This window comes from Lithobates pipiens, unplaced genomic scaffold (genome assembly GCF_037356315.1).
Source record: "Lithobates pipiens isolate NorthernLeopardFrog02 unplaced genomic scaffold, aLitPip1_a1.2 Scaffold_27, whole genome shotgun sequence".
Taxonomy (NCBI): domain Eukaryota; kingdom Metazoa; phylum Chordata; class Amphibia; order Anura; family Ranidae; genus Lithobates; species Lithobates pipiens.
This window is the reverse complement of record NW_027507788.1, coordinates 105,294,558-105,313,789: the sequence shown is the minus strand read 5'-3', so window position 1 is coordinate 105,313,789 and position 19,232 is coordinate 105,294,558. Positions and strand designations below refer to the sequence as shown.

Sequence of the window (19,232 nt, the reverse complement as noted above, 5' to 3'; positions counted from 1 at the left end):
CTGCACTTAGGCTTTTTAGACATTTGTAGATAAACCATTAGAGAATGCATCACAAGTCATTGCAATTCTGCAGCCTCTCTGCTTAATCACCAATGAGATCAGGAATCGAACACAAAAGAAAGTTTGCTGAATGAAACAAGTTTAGGAGAGAAGATCTTAACATTTCCAGAGATGTATAGGGAAAATATCAAATCTAACTCTTTGGATGAAGGTATTTTTGGGAAATAAATAGAAGTCATAAATGGGCTGTGAGCTACTCCTTTATGATAGTGGCAGGCTTGCTTTGTCAGAAGATCCTGATGACTATACCAGCAGTGGCACAGCTGGTACAGCAAAAATAGATCCCCTCCAACAATAGATTGCCCAGTAGCCAGCATTAATAGACCCAACAGCAATCAGCAACAAAGACCCCTCCCTCAATAGTACACCCCTCCCATCAATGACTGACCCCCCTCCCCCCAGCAACACAAGACCCACCCCAGCAACCACATATCTCCCACAAGTAACAGAAAAACTCCCCAGCAACAAAATTCCCCCTTCTTTTGCAAAAATAGATCCTCTCCAGCAACAATAGATTTCCCAGCAGCCAGCATCAGACCCACCAGCACCTCTTGCCATGACATACATTCCGTTCTGGAAGTGCAGACACTGCATTCCTGTTGAATAAGAAGCCCTGGAAATAGGCATTTGAACCCTTCACAAAATATGACTTAGCACTTGGTGGCAAAACCCTTGTTGGAAATCACAAAATAAGTCTGAGGTTTCTTGTAGTTAGCCACCAGGTTTGCACACATCTCAGGAGGGATTTTTTCCCCACTCCTCGTTGCAGATACTCTCCAAATCATTAAGGTTTTTTAGGCTGATAGGCTGTTTGGTAATGCAAACCTTCAGCTTCCTCCACATATTTTCTATGGGATTAAGGTCTGGAGACTTGCTAGGCCACTCCAGGACCTTAAATGTGCTTCTTGAGCCACTCCTTTGTTGCCTTGGCTGTGTGGTTTGTGTTATTGTCATGCTGGAATACCCATCCATGGCCCATTTTCAATGCCTGGTTCAGTGAAGGAGGTTCTCACCCAAGATTTGATGGTACACGGCCCTGTCCATTGTCCCTTTGATGCGGTGAAGTTATCCTGTCACCTATAGCAAAAAAAAAACACCTCCAAAGCATATAGGTTTCCACCTCCATGTTTGATGATGGTGTTCTTGGGATCAAAGGCAGCATTCCTCCTCCAAACATAAGCAAGTTGAGTTGATGACAAAGAGCTAGATTTTGGTCTCATCTGACCACAACACTTGACCCAGTTCTCCTCTGAATCATTCAGACCTTCATTAACAAACTTCAGACGGGCCTGTACATGTGCTTTCTCGAGATGGGCAAACTTGCGGGCGCTGCAGGATTTCAGTCCTTCACGGCTAGGTGGGTTACCAATTGTTATCTTGGTGACTATGGTTCCAGCTGCCTTAAAATCATTAACAAGATTCTCCCGTGTAGTTCTGGGCTGATACCTTACCATTCTCATGATCATTGAAACTCCATGAGGTGAGATTTTGCATGGAGCCCCAGACCAAGGGAGATTGACAGTTAATTTGAGTTTCTTCCATTTACGAATAATCGCACCATCTGTTGTCACCCAATCACCAAGCTGCTTGGCGATGGTCTTTGTATCCCATTCCAGCCTTGTTTAGTTCTACAGTCTTGTCCCCGACATCCTTTGACAGCTCTGTGGTCTTGGTCATGGTGGAGAGATTGGAATCTCACTGATTGTTACCTGTCCACAGAGACAAGCTGAGATTTGGATCACTCTAAGTTCACACTGGGGCGGCTTCAAAGTCGTCTGACTCTGAAGCTGCCCCGCACAACGCGACCTCAGCGCAGCTTGCAAAGGACTTCTTTAATAGAAGTCAATGCAAGCCACTCCAAAGTCACCCCCACGTAGTACAGGAACCTTTTTCCAGTGTGAACTGGCACTAAGAGTACTCCCCTAATCTAAGCTCGTTACCTGTATAGGAGGCACCTAGGAGCCAGAAATCTTGCCGATTGATGGGGGATCAAATACTTATTTCACTCATTAAAATGCAAATCAATTTATAACTTTTTTGAAATGCGCTCTTCTGGATATTTTTGTTATTCTCTCGTTGTTAAAATAAACCCATCATTAAAATGATAGACTGATAATTTCTTTGTCAGTGGTCAAATGTACAAAATCAGCAGGGGATCAAATACTTTTTTGTCCCTCACTGTATATCACTGATGGTCAGTGTCTGGACAGCCAAGGATGCATGCTTTTAAGATCATTCACTGTCCCCCATGGTAACTGTTGCATAAAACCCTCTACTTAACGTATCCAAGACCCCTTTTACACTCGGGCGGTGTGGGCCTCAGCTGATATAGTGGCACTTTTCGGCTGCTAGCGGGGCAATTTAAAAGCGGGTTAACAGCGCCTGTGTTACGGCACTTGGGCAGCGCTGGCCATTAATTTCAATGGGCAGGGGCGGTGTGGGAACGGTGTATAAACTGCTCCTGCACCGCCCCAAAGATGCTGCTTGCAGGACTTTTCCTGTCCTGAAAGCGCACCTCCCCAGTGTGAAAGCACTCTGGCTTTCCCACTGGGGCGGCTTGAGAGGCGCTTAAAGACACTATTTTTAACGCTATAACGCCTGAAAAGCCCCCAAAAAACAAACAAAAAAAGCTGAAGATTTTTATTGAGTTCTGGGTTCCTGCTCTTTTTTTTCATACTGATCACTGTCACAAGGGGAGAACGTGGTGAGAAATCTGTCACCAGAATAGGAATAGAACAGATGACAAAAAAATAAAAAATCTGCATGGGGTTTTAACCCATCCATGCGCAAGATAAAAGTAAAAAAAAAAAAAAAAAAAGTTTTCGGCTTAGGTGCACTTTAAAAGGTCAAGTTCATCTTTACAGAAAATCTGTAAGGTGATCTTACATTGGACCCCCCCCCCCGTCTCGCTGTATCAGAGTCCCACGATCCCCTGCTGTCAGGGATGCTGCTTTACCGGTCCAGAGATTTGCAATCCTCCTGGCTTTCCCTTTCAGCACCGACAGAACAGGCTAGGCACATTCCGATTGGTCAGTGTCATCTATGTGATAGTGCGGACCAATAAGAATGCCTCCTATCCGTACGCACTGAGAAAAATATAGATGGGGGATTAAGCTGTGGGGATTTCAAATCCCAGGACCTGTGAAGTGGGGGGCCGCGGTTTCTAACAGTGGGGATCGCAGGACTATGGGTAAGCAGGACCGGGGGAGGCCTGAGTTCACCTTACAGATTTTCTGTAAAGGATTAAGAATGTCCCCTATAAAAGGCTCTAGCTTAGCAGTAATTTGCAGTGACGTTTAAAGTAACATTAAAAGCTTTGATTTTTTCCCCCCCTTTAACAAACCTATCATACTTACCTGCTCTGTGCAATGTTTAATGTTACTTTAAACAGAGCAGTCCTGATCATCTTCTGGGGTCTCCTGCCATCGCTCCTGGCTCCTCAGTGAGTGCCCCCATAGGAAGCGGCTTCCTGTGCCAATGGCTCCCGCTACTATTAATCTGTGCAGCGAGGAGGGAAGGAGTCAGGAGAGCCCTGGGTCTGGTGAGAACGATTGGGAACCAGGAATTCTGGTGTCCGATCACCTGATCACTGAGCTAGCCTCTGATTAGCCATTGCAGTGATCAGTCACTGTGCAGCTGGCCCATGCATTCTCTCTCCTCTGAATAGAGAGAAAGATGCATTTTATTTTTCTCTCATTGCCAGGGGAGAAAGTTGTAAACAAAAGTTTGTAAAAGAGAAAAAAAAAAAAAAAGCTAGATTAAGGTTTGATCTAGGTCAGTGCCAGGTTTAAGATAAGGGTCCAAGATCAAGTTCCGGGTCAAAGATCGGGGTCAGTACATTTTACAAAAACAAAAAAATTGAAAATTAGTATCGCAAATAACACATGTGCCATAGACAGCAGCTCCCGCGCGCATGCGCAGGAGTGACTTCACCGCGGCTCGGCCCACTCACAGCGTTAGAGCCCGCAAACCCAGAAGACAGACCGGGGAAGATGTCACCTGCCCCATCGGTGTGCGGGCGCCGCTGGAGGGCTTTGTTCTAGGGTAAGGATTTCATAATGACCACACAGTTAGTACAAGTTTAAAAAGCACCTACCTCCTGGATTCCATGGATCGGAGACAGACTTGGCTTCGATGGAAGAAACAGCTGGTTTCCCTGCCCATGGGTCGCTAGCTGTACCGGCAGACTGGACACCAGCCCCCCACGGATCTGTGCTTGCACCTGTGGCAACCGGAGGGCCTCCCCAGGGGTCAGACGCGACAGGTACTGTAGACGTTGTAACTGCCCCTGCCCAAGGGTCTGAAGGAGGAGCAGCTGTTGACCCCCATGGATCTGATGCGGCGACTGCAGCAGGTGGAGAGCTGAACACATCTGCTAAGTCCATTAGGGAAGACTGAAACATAAAACCATATATAGTTAAAAAAAAAAAAAAAAAAAAAAAAAAAAAAAAACACACACACCACACACACTATCAGAAAGAAATGGATACTAGATGTGGGCATAAACTTAAATAGGATGTTTCACTGATTATTCATGGCAAGGGGGACAGGTTTTCTTGAGAAAGCGAACCAAGAAATACTGATTATTCCCATGGGCTAGAAAAGTTGACTGATGCAGGAGAAGTCAGTGAGGGCAAGTATCGATAGGTGGGCCAAATGTTTCATCAAGAGTAGAGACAAACTTGGACACCCTCCAAACTCTTCTCTAAGTGAACTTCCATGGTATTTTTTTTTTCCAGTCTAATTAGCTGCAGGCTGGGTCATTCATAAACACAGGTGGGATACAGGTGACAGTGTCCAGGCGTTGTCTATTAAGAAAAGCTGCCCGTTAGATCCAAGCCTGCCAAAGGTTCAAATCTTGGCTGATTCAGCATGGACAGGCCGATCATACGTTTATCGATCGATCAACTTGGGTACAACCAACATGTTTTTTTTTTATTTGAATATTGCCAGTGGCTATAGCTGCTAGCAATAATCACTGTGTTGTCCCAGCAAGGATGACTCCCTGCGCCCCCCTGCTCTGCGGGAGGGATTTCCCTATGAACACGGTCTGTGTTGATGGGGGAATATAGCAATTTTCTTTCCTGCAACCCACGGTTGCAGAAAAGAAAAAAAAAAATACTAATTTGCACCACATATGGCCAGCTTTAACACTCTAGGAATGCAAAAATGGCTAGAACATGAAAATTATCCAGGGGAGAGCTTATGGCTCATGAAAACACATTGACAAGTTCAATAAATGTAACTGGGCAGATACAGGGTAGAGGGGGGGTTACAACCTTAAAGGTCAGGCCTTCAGTTTTTTATGTGCCTAGTGTCCATTTACCCTGTAGGCAATGATATAACCCTAGGTTTCTTACAATCAAGCAGCATCCCTCAAAGAAATCAGCGCTTTTAGCAATTGGATTTACATCTGCCTTGTTAGATTTTAATACTTAATGTATAGAAGAGCCTTTTTTCAACCAGGGTGCCTTGAGGTTTCTTCAGGGGTGCCTTTGCAAAATGCCTACAAATGTATCAAAAATTGTATCCAAGACTGCAAGTGGATCGAGCCTGCCTTTTAGTTACACAAAGCCATGAGTTTTCATTATGCACCATTACGACGTTCTAGACACTGGTATCCTAACTAACGACGACATCAGTTAATAAGGGGGATGTCTGTTGCCTCCACAGCATCCTTGTTTGACCCCACTGTGCCCCTCTCCCTCTAGGGTGGCATTAGCTGACCGATGGACAGAAATTGAGGGAGAAGAGAAATACTGGAATACTAGTCAGTACCAGTGTGCAAAAGGGTATTTGCTTTGGAAGAATAAATCACCTCTAGAGTCGGGTGCCCTACATGTGTGGATGTTGCTAGATCATAAAAAGCTAACAGAATATTTTCTTTACATTTTAGAATGGGGTGCCTCGAGACTGTCCATTTTAAAAGGGTGTCTTGACTGAAAAAAAGTTTGAGAAACACTAATGCAAATCAATATTCTGTCACAAAGGATCTGCATATCGCGCAGAAATGTCAAGGTAAAGTGAATTCACCTCTTCCTTGGTTGGAGCCTCCTTTTTGCTTTCTTCAATGGCCATCTGGAGTCTGAGGTCATCGCCCCGCCTGATTCTCTCCTCCTAATATGAAAAAAGAACACTGTAAATGAGCCCCTTTGGACAGGGACAGTCACTGCATGAAAAGTGTAATCAATACTACATCCAACTTTGACAATGTGGACAGAGAATATCATGATGTTTCTGAGTGAAGGGTGGATACAGCAATCTTGCTAAACTGAATTAAAAAAAAAAAAAAAAAAAGGGAACAGCATCTCTAGTGCAGCCCAAATATTCCAGAACTTTATACAAGTTTCTGAATTTTGTTTAAAGCTTACACCCAACATTACGTAGGCTTTACTGCTGGAATCACTGCAAGCCTGTTACATCTGCTAACTTAAAGTTTTACACCGACTCCATGAATGGTTTTTGAATTCCAAATTAGTTAAGCTCCAAATTGAGTGGTCCTGGGTTTTTCATAATTAGCACACTTGCAGAGACTTTGCTGCAAACTTTTATCAATCAAACCGGTGTTTGAAGAAGACGTATATTATACTATATAGTAGGTCCAAGTCTGACTTGCATTTACCTTTTAAAAAGCTGATAATAAAGAGTCACTAAAGCAAATTAATTATGCTTTACACTGATATAGTAAACTGGTTAAAAACTTAGCAAGATTGCGGCTTCTCATGAGAATATTGATACCAAATAGCTTGGCAAGGATAAAAAAATAAAAATAAAACACACAAAAACTTACATGGGAAATAAGGTTACTTTCTGTACACTAAAAGACGGGGGGCTGGGGGTAAAATTTTATAATATTAGAGATAGATATCCATCTATCTCTCTCATATGGAAGATTAGACAATTACAGCAAGCAATACAAAATTAGCCATCATTTCTACATTATCGTTAGAAAGATTAAAGCCCAAATCTAATTGGATGCCATTGCCAGCACCTTAAATGTACTGTATAGTGCACAACTGGGCTTATTTAACTGGATAATAAAAAGTGGGAAAGCTTGCAGATTAAGCATGATCATACTCTGACTATATATGTTTGTACCAGATCAGAAAATCTAAATTTATTTCAGCCAGAGACAGCCGGATAACTAGCATTTGCAGAAAGAAATCCGGTAATGCAGCTGCAGCATTTCTTACTGCTACATTCTTTTAAATTATAGTTTCAGACGGAGTGGGAAAGGCCTAGATCCTGTGAGGTTTTACTGCAGTGCAGTAAGTGCCATTGTTGACGTTTCCCCTATTGTCCTGTCTCGATGACAAGTAGGGTATTGCAATAAACAGAAGTTCTAACTTCCTCTCAATGACTTGAGTTTTCCCATATATTCTTATGGATAATGGACTAGGAAGCCAGTAACACTTCCACCAGCTACTAGAAGATGTTACAAGGTAATACTGTATATGATTAAATTTACTAAAAAGAAGGGACCAATGCCCAGGGATTTGAGGAGAAAGGTACAGAAAGCATTAAAAACTTGATAAGGGATGCAATTCTTCCTCACGCTGATTAAAAATTTATATTATATATATATATATATATATATATATATATATATATATATATATATATATATATATATATATATATATATATATATATATAATCTGGATGTCTCCGGTTACTTCCCTTTCCAAACTGTCTTTGTTATTGATTAAGTAAAATTTGCACATGCACATTTGTCATCAGTGTTGCACAACCTATTTACTGTAATAAAAATCCAGCGCTTTATGCTTGGAAGGCCAAGTAGTCCATTGATGGTAATTATTAACAGTTAAGCATGCCATAAAGCAGGAGGATTGAGGAAATAACAGTCACATGGATGATCTGTAAATGGTCTGCTGAATATAACATACCAGTGTGGATGTCAAACTATCACACAAATATGTATGGTAAACCCTTTGTACCCTATGAACCTACAAATACTACACTGTAATTAAAAACTGAAAAGGACAACCACACATTTCATAAATCAATATTGTATGAAGCCTAGCAGATTAATTACATTAAATGCTATAACTTGTTTCCACATAAAATTAAGATTTTTCACAGTCTAAGGCCTCTTTCACACTGACGTCCCATTCAGGCCCGCCTGTCAGTTTTTCAGGCGGACCTGAACGGGTGCTCCATAGAGGTCTATGGAGCGTCAGATGTCAGCGGTGACATGTCCGCTGACATCCGACCCGCTCCGATCCGAAAAAGTGCAACGGAGGAAAAAGCTATTTTTCCATCCGTCTGCGGATCGGATGACGACGGGCACTGCGGTCCGTCGTCATCCGATCTCCCATAGGGGAGAGCGGCGCTGTGACAGATCCGTCCCTGCGCAGTGTGCAGAGACGGACCTGTCATCTCCCTGCTCAGCGGGGATCGATGGAGTGATCCCCGCTGAGCAAACGGATATCCACGCAAACTGATCCGCCCCGTGTGAAAGGACCCTAACTCTCAAAAGATTTTATTTTTTTATTTTAGCATAACAAAAAAAAAAAAAAAATACAGACAAAATGCCAGGTAAGCGAGACAACATGAACAGGTACAGAAGAAATTTTCCAAGGATCTAGTTATCAAGGCCATCACCCCCCCCCCCCCCTGCCAGAGTCCCAAATTCAAACCTGTAAACCGGAAACTCCCCCCCCCCCCCCAACAGGACACAGACCCCCCCGAAAAGACCAGAGCCCCTACCTCCCTCCCCGACAGGTATCCCAACTTATTACCTAGAACTATGGCCAATGGGATATAGAGTAGGCACCCTAAAGCCTCTTCATTTCATCAGTGTGTTGTACCTATACCCTCCCCCTCCAGTGAGGCCTAGGAAGCAGGATAAGCACAACTCCTAATCCTGCTCTGAGCTACATTTTCCTCCAGCGTATCCTTTGAGTCAACCCACCTAAACTTCTTGGAAGCTCCCCTGGCGTTATACGTCATCCGGTATAGAATATCCGCATTCACAACTTTCAACCACATCCCCTACTGTCAGTTGTTCTCCATAGATCCACTTCTTCGCAATAAGGTTTCCGGACTCCAAAATATAGAATCCTTAGAAATAGTTTAGTAAATATATTCACCTCCTCTTGGTCAAAAATTCCCAGGAGGCATCTCAAGGGGGAACATATATTAGGGAGGGCAAATTTATCAGATATAAATTCAGTCACCATAGACCACAGGGGGCGTATCTTGGGGCATTCCCAGACCATGTGAATAAAAGTTCCTTCCGCCCCAATACATTTGTGACAGGAAGCAGATTCTCCCTAAAGCATTGAAAATAATCTAGCTGGTGTATAATGCATCTGATGAAGGTATCTAAGCTGAATCATCCTATCTGTGGAAGAGATGACAGAGTTGAGCTAAGTATCCAGAACTTTGTGCCACAACTCCTCTGACAACTCTGGTACAAAAGCCACCCAGCGACACCTAGCCCTGGCTAGAAACCCAGGAGCCCCCCCCCCCCCCCACCTCCCAAAAGTATCTGGAGATGCGTTTGGCTGGATCAGGGTTCAACAGGAAAAAAATAGCTGTATTTTGAACCCTAACCTCCCCACTACCAAACTGCACTACAGCAGCATGACATAACTGAGCATATCGGAAATGCCAAGTCCTAGGTATCCCAAACTGTTCCTATAATTGAGCAAAGGTGGACATTGTGCCATACTAGTATATGATGTAAATACTTTACCCCATACACAGCCATCTTCCAGTTTAAAGAACTCTCCCAACGATCGATTATACCACAGTGGACCACCGGGGAACAACCTTAAGGGCCCATCTCCTGCACACAGAGATTAAATATCTTCCCAAGAAGTGCCATAACGGAACCCACATTTCTACCCAGAACCTCCCTCTTATATTCAGGAGGAGTTTACTGCGAAGTAGCTACTGCAGCATCCAGCAACGTAGTCGCATTAGGAATCTGGGGAAAACACCACCAATGTAAGGACATTTGGGAGGCCAAAAAATATGAACGCAAGTCTGGAAGGGCTAGTCCCCCTCATAACCGGCAATTTCAGTACAGCCAGGGAGAGACTGGGGGAGTGAGATCCCCACAAAAAAAATATAATTTAAAACAGGTTTATGCAAACCATCACTGTAAGAGGTAGAGTCTGCCATTTCTGCACCCTCTCTCGAAAAAAGCTCCTATAATTGGTGTCAAATTTAGTTCCAAGAACCTTGAAATAGGGAGCTGCACCAAAATCTCCAATTATTTAAACAATTCCAACAGAGGAATGGGGCAGTCTGGAGGAAACCGCCACAGCTTCATCGATGAGAAATAGGAATTACTTTGCCCAGTTAATTCGTAACTCCGCATAGTCTCCAAACTCCTGTATCAGCCCGAAGGCCGCTCAGAGTGAGGGACTGGGATCCTGCAGATACTATAGCATGTTGTCCGCATATAAAGGCGATGCATTCCTTCAACTACCCCATCCGAAGACCAGACAGATTAGTACCAACTCTTTTATAAAGCTCAACCAAAACAGTGGCCGCCAACATTACTGACCATCCTTTGAAAGAATGAGTACACCAGAAGTACTTTCCTGTGTTCTACAAGTCCCAGCATTCAATGCATATGGGAAAACCTTGCTAACCAAATGGCCAACAGGTAGGTGGGACAAACTGAGGGGAAAGCCAATTAGTTAATATTCTAAAAACTTGCCTGCTTGCTGAGTATTGTCAGCCTCACCCAAGTGTGCCAAGGATGGGTGTATCACTCTTCCGTTTAGTGTGGTTAAATCTCCTCAGTATGTTCACCAAGCATGCAACAGGTGGGTCACACTAAATGCACATATGACAAACACAAGGCCGTGGGCCGAATCTGGCCCTCCAGGCCTTGTCATGTGGCTCTCGCACCAAGTTTTGCAGCCAGAACTCCATTCTACCACCTCTTGCTCTCATCCTTTGCTCCCTGCTGTTACCTGTAAACACAGAAGGCTTCTGTGTTTACAAGGGACGACTTTGCTTTAAGCGGCTCCCAGAAATAACAGATCCCTGCATGCACTCATGATTGGGACAGATCTCCAGAATCTGAGGGAGAGAAGGATCACCCTGCAAGGTGAGGTTGAGCTGCCTACACATGAAAGTAGTAGAGATGTGAGGAAGCTTCAGGGAGGGCAGTTGGGGTTGCACACTGGATAGTGCGCCCCTAAACCCTGCACTCCGTACACAGCACATCCTTGAACCTTGCATGTAGAATAATCCTGAGCACTGCGCTCTGTACTTAATGCACTCCTGATCCCTGCATTCTGTACATAGCATAATCCTGAGCTCTGCACCTAATGCACTCCTGAATCCTGCACTCTTTATGTAGCGCACCCAAGATATAACCTGGCCTTTAAGGAAAACCATACTGCGAATGCAGCCTGCAATGAAATAGAGTTATGTGCCCCTGCACTAAGGGAGAGCAGGCAGGCGCAAGTTTCTTCAGGTGCATTGAATGCTAGTATTTAGAGAATATAAAATAGCACTTCCTGTGAACTTGTTGCTCCACATGAGCCTGGATGGCCTAGTTATTTAGGTTGTCATAGTTTTGGATTTATGCAAAGAGTTAAGTTAGATCATGACAAAATATCATTTTATTTGGAAAAGAGGTACAGCATATACAGGTATACTGCTGATTTAATAAGTGTGCTAGGCATACTACAATATTGACTTTTAAAATAAAGGCGTGGTTGTCCTTTATGAACCAATAATGTAGCAAAAATTTTCCCCATGTATCAATAGTAGTTCCCAGTTAGTAAAATTAATACACGGCTTGATATTTCTAAGTGATGAAATCAATTCCATCGCAAAATAAAGGGTATTAAGCATCAAAAATGCAATGTCAAAAATACGAGCATTTAAAAAAAAAAAATGTTCTTAAAAGAGCACTAGCTCCAATGGGGATATGATATAATTATAAAGGTCCCAGCAGCAGAGTGCAATAAATATGCATAAGATAAGCCTCTTGCCTCCCATCCTTCTCAATAAAGGGGATCCAACTGTAAATAGGCTACATACACATGAGGAAAGCCTTGGAAATGGCTTCAAGACTGGAAGTACTTTACAGTTGTGTATGTCAAGTCCATATTCGCTGGGCAACAAGCAAAAGATGAACCCATATAGAGTTGTACAGTTAAAATTGACAGAAGGGTGTAGGATATCAGAGGCCAATTACATATTAATTTTCCAATAGATGTAACTAAAATGTAACAAATTAAATATGAAAAAAAAAGGAGTGTGATCAAGTTGAGCAAAATCCACATTTTGACAGATCTTAAAATGGCAAAATACTAGTATACCAAGTATTTGAGTTTATAGGACTATTAACCTTTCTACACTTACCTTGATTTCCGATTTCAAGATCAAGAAACCCAAGATGTAAAACACACACGTACAAACATTACTTCTTTACATCATTAATGAAAAGTTTTTAATCATCTTTAGGATTACAAAACATGCCTTCATTGAGAACATATTGAAGGGTTACAATCCAATACTGTAGTAGATTCAGAAGATAGAACCTCAAAAACGAGAACTCTGTACACATTGCATCTGTCACAAAAGCTTTCAGAATAATTAGTACTGAAATCCATACAATACACACAAGCAAAGTGATTAAGTTAGCATGGTTAATTAACACTCAAAATACAAAAAAGACACTAGAGACTCCTAATTGCTAGAAAGAGCAATGTATCTAGGGAAAGCTCTGGAATGACAAAAGCTTAAATTACAGTAAATCAAAGCAAAAATTAATATTTAGCATAAAGATATAAAGAAAGAAAAACAGCAAAGTGAGACTTGGGGCTTAAGAGATCATAAACAAAGTTACTTCGCACAAGCTGTATGGATTAGAAAATAAACTCTTTCCAAAAGGACCAGTTTCAAGAAGCACTGCATTAGGAAAACGTTTTAAACACTGTATACACCAGTCAATTAATGGGGTCTGCCAACAAAAACTTGAAATGCATGCTGTATTTCAACTTGCAGTCCATTTTGGAAGATAGTCTTGACTGTAAGCAAAGGCACAATTGAAAGAGAATCTGTCACAAAACAGGGCACCAGTCTTGAAAACCAAAAGGAAAGCAACTACTTTCCAACTAAGGCCAGCAATAGACAGTCCAAATCTCAGCAGGCTCAGTAGGAACCGACCAAGATTCAAACCATGTATGGGCAGGCTTTAACAGCCTGATGGATTTTACATGTGATTATAGCTAGCAGCTGTTCTAGCCGCTAGCAATAATCACTGTGTTCTCCCAACAGGGATGGACCCCCCCCCCCCCCACTCTATGATGAGGGAACCAAGGCAAACCATGTTTGAAGGAAAGAATTTGTCTGCCTTAGAGCACACATACTACTTCCATAGCAGTAACAAAACTGGCAGCTACAGACAGTACTGCTATACACTATATGGTCAAAAGCTTGCCGACACCCAACTAGCACACCTACTATATAGGAAAAAGCATGTAGGCACCCTTACAAGTTATTGGATTCAGGTATTTTCAGTGAAGGGTATTGTTACTGCTACAACATACATTTTAGGCAACTGTGTGCCGTGACCATTTATGGAAGGCCCTTTTCTGTTCTAGCATGTTCAGAAAACCAGACCCAAAAAACATGCTTTAAAGGAGTTTGGTGTGGAGAAACCCAAGTGGTTTACACAGAGGTCTGACTTTTGTATTATTGAATGAGTTGGAATAATGATTTACAAGCAGGAATTCTTGACAAGCATAAGTATGTGACCTTATGATTCTTTGGCTAAATGGACACCAATTGCAACAGACACTCGAATATTGTGGAAAGCCTTTCCAGAAAAGTGGAGACTGTTCTAGCCTGAAAGGGATAGGCAATTCTATATTAAATTTCCCATGGTTTGGAATGGTATGTCCAACATAGAGGTGTAATGGCCAGGAACACACAGACTCCTGGTTGTATAGTATACATTTTATGGAATTGTGACAGATTCCCTTAAAAACCTAAGCTTAGTAAACAAAAAAATTTGCAATGTGTTGTGTCCCTTGTGCTGCCGGCTGCTGCTTTAGTCTAAATCTTTCTTCCATCGATAATCTTCCAGTTAGCAGCATCTCCAGATGGAGTAATCCTTAGGGGTATAGATTGTGGCTGTAATAACTGGATGGTAATGTATGCATAGAAAGGGGTATTAAGGGTTAAAAAGGAAGGCAGCCATCCTTCAGAGTGTCCAGAAACTGTAAGAAGCAAACAGGGAGGGTGAGGCACCGACCTGAATGTAGTATTAAAATGATGACTTTAAATAGAAAATAGGATAAGATTAAAAACACTTACAAGATGATAGAAGATGCATGCTCATCAAAGTAAAGTGCGGTCCTGGCTTTTTACATGGCTGTGGGTCCCACATCACTTCCTATTCCACGGTCCATGCTGGTCTATTTGGAGATGGTTGGTTCCTTTGCTCCTGGAGAAACACTGATCCATTCCAGCCAGCTGCTCAATCCTTTCCAGCTATCCAGAACAGCAGTGGACCCACAGAGCCATGTGGAATGCCAGGACTTTACTTTGACGAGCGTGCATCTTCTATCATCTTGTAAGGGTTTTTAATCTTATCCGAATAAAGTCATAATTTTAATACTACACTCAGGTCGGCGCCTCCCCCTCACTGTTTTTTTTTTCTTCCATTGATAATCTAGCTTTAGGGCTTAAAGGAACAGAGAGACCTGTCAAATGCACTCAAAAGGGTTGACTATGCCTTCCTTTTCTGCCCATCTCCTCCATATACACAGAAATTGTACTATAGCTTTGCTTATAATTAAAAACAATCTGAGTTGAGGACGGGTAGATGAATGAAAGCTCTGTCTCCTCCATTCATAGTTTTTAATTCAAAGATGCTCTAGTACAGCTTCTAAGAATAGAGAAGGTAAGCGTAAAGGGCAGGCATAGTCTGCACTCCTAAGGAGTGTACATGCCAGGTTATTTTGTTCCACTCTTCACAGCACCAAAAAAATAAAAAAATTACCATTGGTGTGGGAGGAGATTCAACCAAAATGAGCACCCAGCAGTGCAAGGGACACATTGTACCGACTAAGTAATTCCCTTTGTGCTGATATTTAAAAAATACATTTAGAATAAACTTAGGCATTAAAGAACTTGCCCAAACACCAAGGACTGGCCCACATTCTCAACAATAATAAATAATGATCATGCACGTAGCAATATAATCAATGGATTAGACAATTTTTTTTAATAAAAAGAAATTACACCCATCAAAAACCAAGCAGCACCTCCTACATAAAGATTGTTTTAAATCAAAAAGAAAAATTAGGACCTGGTTGAATATCATATTTGACCAAAATGTATAATTTTTTTGCCCGTTATCAGTTTGAGCCAAAGCTCATTTAAAAGTGATGGTCACCATGGTATCTGAAATCTGGCATTAAAAAAAAAAAAAAAAAAAAAAAAGTCTGCCAAGAGAATTTAATGGCAGAAAGATCGGTTATGGGTTTTTGTGGGAGATGGAGAGGATTATTGCAGTAATTTAAGCATCCATATAAGTGCATGTGTGGTCAGTATCTCCCTTGGTGTGGACTAACACTTGAACATATGATCGTTTCTCAAACTCAAATAAAGCTAGCGGTGAGCGAAAGAAGGCAGACAGGGGTTAGTGGGGGTTAATTAGAACCTTAGCGTTTATCCTGTCTTTTCAAGTACTAGAGGAAAACAACAGCACAATGGACAGACTGTCGTCAGGGGACTGATTGTTAAATTTGCTATTAGAATTATTTTGGTTTTGGTTACAAAAACGCATTAGCTCTACCTTGTCGTGTTCCTCTTTGCTCAAGCTAAGTGCAAGCTGAAGCTGCAATTCTTCTTCGGACACAGGCGGGGGCTGGGAAAGAAAAACAAAATAAAAGCACAAGACACACCAGCATGGTGGGAAAAGAACCACAAAAAAAATAACACATGGAGGGAAGGGGAAAAATAGGCAAACAAGGACAGATGAGTTCAAACTTTATAAACTGCCATATATATACCACAGCTTCAGATCTTCTAACTAGAATTAAGACACTGGACACAACATTTAAAACAAAAAAATATTGTAAAATTATGTATGGCAGAATTATATGAAAATGTTCAACTGGCCATTCAAAATTTTATGGGGGAAAAAAAAAAAAAAAAAAAAAAACTAGGTTGATTTTTTTTTTTTAAATAACGCCAACCTTCCATGGTACTTTGTATGGTATTATTTCCAATTCGGTGGCAACACATGGTAAGCTAAGAGATAGTGAACAACAAACCATAAATAACTACTAACCTATCAATTTTTGAACAATCTAGGCAGAGTTTGAAAGGCTGAAGCTGGGAATACTGCGGCCAAAAACCAAAAGAAGAACAAAACGCAAAGGTTAAATGTAAATACAGATAGGTAAACCAAACCTCAGCAAAAAATGGTACATGCTGGTAACAGGAAGTAAGGGGTAGAAGAACAAAAGTTTATGAACTGAGAAGGGAAATGTAGGGTCTTTCTTCTGGTCCAAAAAGGAACTGTAACCATCATCTTAATGTAACTAAAATTCCAGTTATACCTTCAGTCTTGCACGGTTATAAAAAGGCTCTGCTCCTCAACTTTAATTGCTCTGATTCTTCTGCACACTGAGCTTTTCAAGCTTCAGCAAGTCAGATAGAAACCACCTCATACCCTGTCTGGAGGTTGTCCCATCACAACCAAAACCCTTTTTTAAATAAAAGTATTACCATGTTTATGAAGGAAGGGGGGGGGGGGGGGTACCAGAAAAGTCAAGATAAGCAGTTTAACCTTCAGCTTTAATCACTACAGATAGGGTGATCTACAGGAAAGTGAAGTGGTTCCTCGGGATAGCCCAAGAATCTGACCTTTAATTTGAGCATAGTAAAACATCAGCTGCAGAAACCCTTTAAGTGTGCAGGAAAAAGCGCAAGTTTAACAAAAGCAATGGCGAGAAAAACCTGCAAAGAGATCCTGTAAAAGAAACAAATTGAGAATTTCAAGGAGTAATAGACACCACTGCACAAAACTGAAAGCATCTCTCACAAACTGTAAAAATGCGAGCCAATTTCACAAGTCATCCAAACGAATGGAAGTTCAACCGCTTAATGATCAGACCTTTTTCACCACACAATGTGTGAACAGGAGGCCAAGATAAGCCAGAGTGACTTACAAGGGATAGCAGAGTAAAATGAGGACAACAAAAGGATCAAATGTAAAGCTGGCCATACACTGAATGATAGTGGATTTTTTTTTTCAGCTGCAGAAGAAAGAAAAAAAAAAAAAAAAAAAAAAACACACACACACACAACACACAAGTGTGTGGCTAGCTTTAGTTTCAAGTTGAACATCAACCATCAATCTCACTACTTTGACCAGACACCGTGGGACAACAGCTGGATTTGTAGAGCCGTGTACTTGTTAAAGTGGAAGTAAACCCACTTTTTTAACTTTTACCTACAGGAAAGCCTATAATAAGGCTTACCTGTAGGTAAAAAAAATATCTCCTAAACCTGTACGGTTTAGGAGATATTCCCCTCGGTATGCGCCGCTGACTGCAGCGGCGCATGCGCACAAGGGGGTTCTCTCCGCGAAAATCCGGCAGCGCTCGTCCGGCCGGATTTAAATCTCCCGCGCGCATGCGCGGGAGTGACGATATCGCGGCTCCGGCCACTCACAGCGCCGGAGCCGCGATACCCGGAAGAGACGCCGAGGGAGCATGTCGGCTTCCTCGGCGTGGATCGGGCGAGATGTCGGGGCCTCGTTCTAAGGTAAGTATTTCATAATGAGCTAGTATGCGGTGCATACTAGCTCATTATGCCTTTTGCTTTGCAGGTTTAAAAAAAAAAAAAAAAAAAAATGCGGGTTTACTACCGCTTTAAGGAAGAATAACCTGCAAGAATTCCTGGATCTGTCCTGACTATTATTGTATTATGCAAGAACACACAGGATGAAACCAAAAGAATGGAATGGACTGAACAGAGTTTAAGCAGAACTTTAAGCAGATGTAAAAAAGAGAAATAATGCAGGTCTTTATTCAACTTTTTTCTAGTTTCAGTATCCAAATAGCATTTGACAGCAGCCTATACTGTATACAGGAGCACTAAGATCCAGAGAGGGCGCAGGACTGGGAGCCAAAAATGTGCTCTGCAAGCAAATTAAATTGCAAGTAACAAGCAGATAGTAGGACAGAGCAGAATGAACTGCTTCTGCTCTTAATGACCAGCGAGTGGGCTGGGAGTGGTAGGAAGCCCAACACCAACTAATATTCAAGACATCCCCCTTCGCCCTCCCAAATACCATGTGGGAAAAAAAAAAAAAAAAAAAAAAAAAAAAAACAATCTGTAGACTTACCTTTTTTTTCTTTCCAGTCTGGCAGTTCCGACTCCCCTGTGTCAAGGAACATTCAACAGTTCGGAATTCCAAGAGCTATGAGGTCTCCCATTGCCCAGCCATTGTTGGTGCTGCCTCCTCTCCCCTGCAGCTGCTGTTCACTGACACAGGGAAGCCAAAGTAGCAGGGTCAAAAGTCCAGACCAGAATAGGTAGGAGGAGGGAAGAGAAGATAAGAGGAGGAAGGCCTTAAAACAACAAGGCCCCCTCCCCAAAATGCACATGTGCACTATGCCATTTGTTAGGATAAATCAAGGTTTTTGGCCATTTTCCAGGAAAAGGCAAGTAACTTTCATAGAAACAACTTGGGCACCAAAGAATTATTTGGGAACAAGCCTAAAAATGGCCGAGCACTTGTGGAAAGGAAAGGAAATTTTCTGTTGGTTCTATACATTTCAAAGAAGCCAGCAGTACCCCAAGGTCTGTAAAATCTTCCCAAATCTTAATTTGTTTTGGCTGGACTCTATTTACCCTGAAAGCCACTTAAATGTTGTACATAGGCATAATGTCCGTCAATCCAACAACAAATAATGGTAAATAAAAATATAACTATTAAAACTTTTAAGGGAAACTATGAGGAAATAATTACGGGAGATGTCATTGACGACTTGCAGGCTCCAGAGTTGTCATCTCGATTCTGGTTTACTACCCAAGTCACTTACCTAAAGACGAAAAGCACACAAGTATGGAAAGCACCAGGGTGAAAACCTTGAAGTCTGCAATTATATACCAAATCATCAATGGCAATTCCCACATTCAGCCTCATA

The 19,232-nt window shown here is 41.9% G+C and overlaps 1 protein-coding gene across 10 annotated transcripts in view; it reads right to left on the bottom strand.

The window, feature by feature from the left end:
- The window catches only part of LOC143934045 (epsin-1-like), a 150,503-nt gene that overhangs the window by 46,872 nt on the left and 84,399 nt on the right, over positions 1-19,232 (bottom strand). For 6 of the 10 annotated variants that reach the window (XM_077457306.1, XM_077457307.1, XM_077457309.1 and 3 more), the window contains 2 exons: positions 6,094-6,177; positions 4,157-4,454 (listed from right to left, as the gene is read on the bottom strand). In XM_077457306.1, the coding sequence (XP_077313432.1) occupies positions 4,157-4,454; positions 6,094-6,177 (382 nt within the window). Of the gene's footprint in view, positions 1-4,156; positions 4,455-6,093; positions 6,178-15,865; positions 15,938-19,232 lie in introns of all 10 variants that reach the window. The other 4 variants (XM_077457305.1, XM_077457304.1, XM_077457302.1 and 1 more) reach the window with 1 other exon arrangement.